The sequence below is a fragment of the Portunus trituberculatus genome, chromosome 34, assembly GCF_017591435.1.
Source record: "Portunus trituberculatus isolate SZX2019 chromosome 34, ASM1759143v1, whole genome shotgun sequence".
In the NCBI taxonomy this organism is placed as follows: domain Eukaryota; kingdom Metazoa; phylum Arthropoda; class Malacostraca; order Decapoda; family Portunidae; genus Portunus; species Portunus trituberculatus.
Window position 1 is genome coordinate 8,284,317 of NC_059288.1, and position 6,558 is coordinate 8,290,874.

The following is a 6,558-nucleotide window of genomic DNA, read 5'->3' on the forward strand; positions in this document are numbered from 1 at the left end:
CATACAAGAGCTCTTTTCAGGACTTATTCAGGGAGTTAAAACATTCATAGCATTAATATAGGTCAAGGAGACTTGCATTTGAATGCAGCACTACATTCTCTCTCTCTCTCTCTCTCTCTCTCATGCAGTTCAGTAAAATGGTCTATAATCTGCTTAGGTGATAAATCAGTACATGGGTGTCAGTGTCAAGGGAAACACCGAGTTGACAGTACAGTAAACCACACTTAAATAAAACAGGTTTTAATAATCTTTGTGTGTTCCATTTGGTACAACAGATTTCATAAGACATGAAGGAAAGACACTACACCTTTCCAGATGTGATTCACCACATACATAGATCTGCCTCTTGGCTACAAGGATGTCTCTTGACTACATGGATGTCCAAGGGATCAATGTTATGAATCTCAGTGAGGGCACATCAAATGAGTGACTGAGGATACCAAGCCATTACAGTGCTAGTGGCCTATGCCTTCTTGGGGCCTATGGTGGAGGCAGCAGCGTTGGCCTTGAGCACCGCACCAGGTGACGGGTACGGCCGCATCTGGAACAGTGGACCGCTGGCCGTCACATCGGCCCCAGTGCGTGCCTCATTCTTCTGTGGCAGCCCAGACGACCATGTGCCTCTGTGGGAAGGAGGACCATCAACATTACTCTGCCACCTATATGGCCAATCACTGCTGTCACTGTAACCATTGTCACAATCATCATCATCACTCACTGCTGTCACTGTAAACCTTGTCACAATCACCATCACCACTCACTGCTGTCACTGTAACTCTTGTCACAGTTACCATCATCACTCATTGCTCTCACAATCACCATTACAACCCAAGAATACCAACCTATGTAATCAATCACTGCCATCACTTTACTCTTTATTACAACCATGATTATCACCGCTGGTAATGTCATGACCATCATTTTCATGTTTAATTCTTTCCACCTTTTGCTTGATTCCTTTAGCAGAAACTCACCATCTGCATAAATATGTCAATGGCTGGAACAATATGAATTACATACAAAAACAAAAACAAAGAAAAATACATCACACACACACACACACACACACACACACACACACACACACAGTCACCACCACTCACCTGCCACAGTCCCCATAGGAAGCAGGGTCCATGGGGTCCAGCTCCTCAGTGGGTGGTTGGCGGCGTCCCCCGCGACGGTCCCTCCCTCGGCTCCGCTCCTTCCCCTTGTCCCTGTCCCTGCGCTCCCACCGCTCCACCTCCCTCTTGTCTCTCTGACTGCCCTCATCCCCGGAGCCCTGCAGGAAGAGAAGGTTAAGTAGGAGGAAAGAGCTGGAAGAACTGTGAGCTGTGAGAGGACAGCTTAGTGGGTTACCAAATTGGAAAGGCAAGATTAAGGGAGTGGTATTCAGTGGGGAAGCAATGACTAAGGAAGAACTTTAGCCAATACAAGGGATCATGTCAAGATTAGTGAATCCTCCAGCTCACCACGTTTCCTGGCTCCCCTTTGCAGCTGTTTCACTTGGCTTATATGACGTGTGAATGAAAATACTATAACTAAAACTAACCTAACCCTAACTATAACCAAACCTAACCTATGTTAAAGTTAGTGTTATGTTATGCCAGGTAGGTTAAAAAATTCTTATTAATGCTTCCTCCACATTGAAAATGTTTCACAAGTATCTTTCCTATAACTCCATATGTACACCATTAGTTGAAGACATAAAGTAGACATATAATTGCTCTCAACATCCATCATCACTTCACCAGTACTCATAAGGCTAGTGTGCACCATTGTCAATACCTCTACCTCTCTACCATCAACACTTATCCTACAATCTCAATTTCCACCATCACTACCATTACTTCCTCTACCAATCCTCCCATCACTACCTCAGACTTATCACTGCCATGTTCTTCTCCATCAGGACCTTCCTCATTCTCCACTCTGGTCATCTCCACGTCATTATCCTGCTGCTGGCCGGCCCCTGAGGTGTTGCGGTTCTTGTGCATCTCAGCCACCATCTCTTTGCGCAGGGTGCCAGCCGAGCGGGACACCTGACAGCGAGGGTGACCAGGAGGCAGCCACGACACCAGGTCTGTCTCAGTGTTCCAGTAGTAGTACCGGCCACTGTGAGGGGAAGTAAGGGGTGGCTTGCCTTAATACCCTTTCAGTACTGGGGTACTTTTTTACCATGAATCTAGGTATGATTAGACAATCTTATTTACATTTGGGAGCATCTATGGAGGTCAAAAGATTGATGGCCAGAATCTTCACTATTTTAATCCCTATTTAAGTTTCTGAAGCTGTATAAAATCACTAAATACTAAGCAAAATGAATATAAAAAAGTATCATAGTACTGAAGGGGTTAATAGTGCCTAGTGAATGTAGCCTTAATTACTCGTACCATTGGAACATGAATTAAACATCAAAGAAAGAAAGAAGGAAAAAAAGATTGCATTTAACTTAATGAACAAAAAAAATAAGTAATTAGCTAAGGGAAGATTTTGAGGGACAAATTTCTATTTCTCACTCACAAATGTCTTTTTGGACATGGTCCACAAGATTTTGTAGAGCTAACCAAAAAAACAGAATTGTTTTGTTGTCACTGAAATGAACAAACTTTAGTAGAAACTGAAACTTTGAGCATTGAACCATGGAGTTGAGTGGCAGGGGCTGGAACAGTCCCAGTATAAAATAAGTAGTTTTTTTCTAATTAGCCACATATTTGTCATTATTGCTAAAAATATCACTTCCTTTGTCTCAATGGGAATAGCAGAGGTGACAATGCCACAGTACTTACATGCCGGGATCCAGCACTTCCTGCCAGTGTGTGGGTAGCGGGTACTTTGCCAGCATCTTGAGGCGCCGACGGTCGTACTCAGGCTCCACAAAGCTGCGATCCTTCCACTGGTCCCGACAGATTGCATTGCACTCGTGAAACACATTCCACTTGTTGGGACACCCCGGGTACCCCTGAAATATGTGCACTGTACCTGTATGGCTGTCACTCAACCGGTTGGTCTTTCAATGACTTGGTTACATCCACTAAAGTGACTAAACTGTCCAAACTGCTACTTGTGATCCACATTCAGTCAAGTCTTAAATTTTTTACTTCTAAGCAAGAAGGACACTGGACGTGGGCAACAATAGAGCAGAAAAAGACCTACTGAAGCTGCCAGTCCCTGAAATAATGGTCAAAAGAATCATCCATATTGAAGGATGAATATCTGGAAACCACTTCCTTCAGAAAATTCTCTCCCTGTCTCTTTCTCTCTCTCTCTGCACTGTACTTACCTGGAAGGGGTCAATTGTCTGTGGCTCCAGCTGTGGGTAGGCATGGGGGAGCGGCTGCTGGGGTGTCTCATCGTAGTCCTCGGCAATGATTTCCTCCTCAGTGCCTCCAGCTGACTCCGGCTCTGCACGGTCACATCACAACACACAAACTAGTCCAGTAACTAATTGTCACAAGATTGATGGTTTTTCCTTAGATATAAAGGAAAAATCCCTATCTGTGTTTAGTATTTATATTATCACAAAAAAATGTTTCCAGACACCTGTAAATCATGGATTCCCACTTATTCCCAGGCTTGTTGACCCCTTCGGTCCCATTAATTCTGCTTACTATTTGGTGGTTTTATACAGCTCCAGAAACTCATGGTGGCCATTAATCTTATGACCTCTACATACCCTTCCTAATGTCAATAAAATGGTCTAATCATACACATATCTCAAGATAAAATTATGTCCCAGTACTGAATGGTTAAGGGCCTGCAGGGATTATGGGATTATGGAGTAAGATGGCACACAGTGATAGAACGTCCAAGCAAAATGCAATAAGATTATGGTGCTTAAACAGATATTTTCTCCTTCCTCCTCACCACTTACTTGCCTCAACACAAGACTTGGAAGTGTAAGGTGCCAAATGTGTGTGTGTGTGTGTATGCACCGCCTCTCAGCACCTGGCTTCCTGATTGGCATGACATGACTAGCCAGGTGAAGGAATCCCTGAAGGATCACACACACACACACACACACACACACACACACACACACACACACACACACACACTTCTCATAGACATTACCACTAACCTGGATCCTTTGGGGCACTGATAATTCCCCTTTTGGCTAGCTTGGCGGCTAGTGCAGGTGGGAGAGGCATGGCGAAGGTGAGAACTGAGAAATGACAGGCGATGCAGCAATCACAACACAACAAGCCAAGACCAACACAACGCTCCAGCTTGATCTCGATGCCTGGTCCCGTTAAGCAGACTGACGAGTGTTTGTTTATTGATGACGGGTGACTAAATTAGATGAGCCGCCTCCTACACGACTCTCATGTATCTCTCTATCGCCTGCCATGTTGGTGTTCTGTCATTTTTCCCTCTTATCCACTGTTGTGTAACATTTCTATCTTGTGGGTAAAAAAAATATTAGTAATAGTAAACGGTACTGAAAATTTACAATGAGTTAGAGGAAGGTTAAGACTAGACTGGGAAATTGGTTAATTGGTGTGTCTGTGTATGTGCTGCTTTATCAATTTCTACTCTTCTAGACAGAAATATGTGTAGCGCCCTGTTCACCTAGCAGCACAAGTGGGTACGAGATGTAATTCGAGGGGTTGTAGCCTCGCTTTCCCCGGTGTGTGGAGTGTGGTGTGGTCTCAGTCCAACCCAAAGATCGGTCTATGAGCTCTGAGCTCTCTCCGTTATTGGGAAGGTTGGCTGGGTGACCAGCAGACGACCGTGAATCATTACACACACACACACACACACACACACACACACACACACACCACCACCGCCTGGTAACACCACCTCCACCACCATCACTTACAACCACCGCATCCCTGGCGCCCCGACCCACCAAGCCCCGCCAACCCCCGGCTGAGCCCCGCCCCCTTCACTCTGTAGCCAAGTGATTTAAGGGCATTTTTCGAGTGTTTTGCAGGTGTGTGCAGGGTTTTAAGAGCTCGCTGTGTTGGAGTAGGTGGGGTAGGTGGAGGTGGAGGAATGGGGAGGAATGGGGGAGGGAGGGAAAGGGAGATGGAGGTGGTGAGAATAGGTGCAAAAAAACTACTTCGGCTCTACATCACGATTTTTTCTCGTTTATTATTAGAGTTTGCATTGTTTTTTGTATTTTATTTATTGATAGGAATGTAAATCAAGGTATAATCCGTAATAAGATCGTGTCTAGCTCTGTTTTTGTTTCTCGTTGAAATAACACTTTCGGCATTCCATCATTTACACCCTTTTTTAATTAGCACCCCTAGGATTGTTTTGATTCTTGATATAAAACTTAAAAGATATGAAAAACATGACCCAAGAAATAATATTCCATAAAATTTAATCCAACTATTCGTATTTTCATTTTTTTTTTAATTAATGGTACCAAAATATAAAACAAAAATCTTTATACGACGCGGAATCTGTGTTTTCTTTATTTGGCTGGAATGAGAAAATTTTTCTAATTCAGAAAATGCAATATAATGTAGTATGGCTTTGCTTTCCTTCTCGACATTATGATGTGTTTATGACACCGTTGCTTGGAAATACAATGTTCGTTGGACTACGTTTTGTAAACAAAAAGACTCGCTAACGATATTATGTTTTGGGTATTAGTTAAATTATTTGCTGCATCTAAAAATGTAGCGCATTCCAATCTGGGCGCCTTTTTTCTTCTGGCGATTTTCAAAATGAATTAACGTACGTAAATATGGAGCCACAAGGTCACCTCAGCTGTGAGTTCCCCCCCAATTCAGTCTACCAATGGTATGCCCCTGTGTTTCCAGAGCCAGAGAGTGAAGCAAAGCCTGAATCAACCACCGAAATAGATAAATAGCCATTACTGTGTTAAATAAGGCGATAGTTATGTATACCCCTGTTCAGACCGCCCACCCACCCGGACCATGACCCCACCCCACCATCCCCCGTCCCTCCCTGTGCAGACTCGTCAACATTTCCTTAACTTTTCAGTGTTTCCTGGGCATTTCCTGCTGTTTCTCATCTAAAATGCATAAAGTATTGTGATAAGAAGGATAAATGAGCGATAGAAGTGTGTGTGGGAATGTAGAATTAGTACCAACAGCAGCAACATTGTTATAGGTGTGTGTGGGTGTGTGTGTGTGTGTGTGTGTGTCCAAGGAAGAGGCCATCATCACTCGATCCGTGGTATCTCGTTAGAACTGATCTGTGCCTTGAGGCGGCCTGATACAGTGAGTGGGTGACACTGCAGGCGGCCGGCGGCTTTCACTGTCAGGCGGTTGGTGGTGCTCAGGCCCTGACAGACCGTCTCACTGTGTATGGCACACTTATCATTCACACTTTCTGTTAATCTTTAAATTGTGGGTGATATTTTTGCTACACCTTTATACTCCTGGTAACATAAGTAGTACCTTCTAGTTCCTCTCAGGCTAACTATCAGCAGTATTTAAGGCCCTCGCACGCGTAATTTAGAGCGAAATCATGCAGACCAAAGCCCAATAAACTCTTGCGTCTTCCTCTCTCCCACCATTTCAACCTACAGAAATATGACATTTTCTTCAAACAGATATTGATGGAAGCTGAAATTCC

At 43.9% G+C, this 6,558-nt stretch overlaps 1 protein-coding gene across 1 annotated transcript; it reads right to left on the reverse strand.

Moving 5' to 3' along the window:
* Nucleotides 1-224: 224 nt before the first annotated feature.
* LOC123512689 (polyglutamine-binding protein 1-like) lies at nucleotides 225-4,317 on the reverse strand. The gene is made up of 6 exons (XM_045269198.1): nucleotides 4,079-4,317; nucleotides 3,281-3,402; nucleotides 2,787-2,959; nucleotides 1,875-2,112; nucleotides 1,104-1,279; nucleotides 225-623 (listed from the first exon to the last, which is right to left on the reverse strand). The coding sequence occupies exons 1-6, from the start codon at nucleotides 4,146-4,148 to the stop codon at nucleotides 464-466; spliced, it is 939 nt and encodes a 312-aa protein (XP_045125133.1). The 5' UTR covers nucleotides 4,149-4,317; the 3' UTR covers nucleotides 225-463.
* Nucleotides 4,318-6,558: the final 2,241 nt, after the last annotated feature.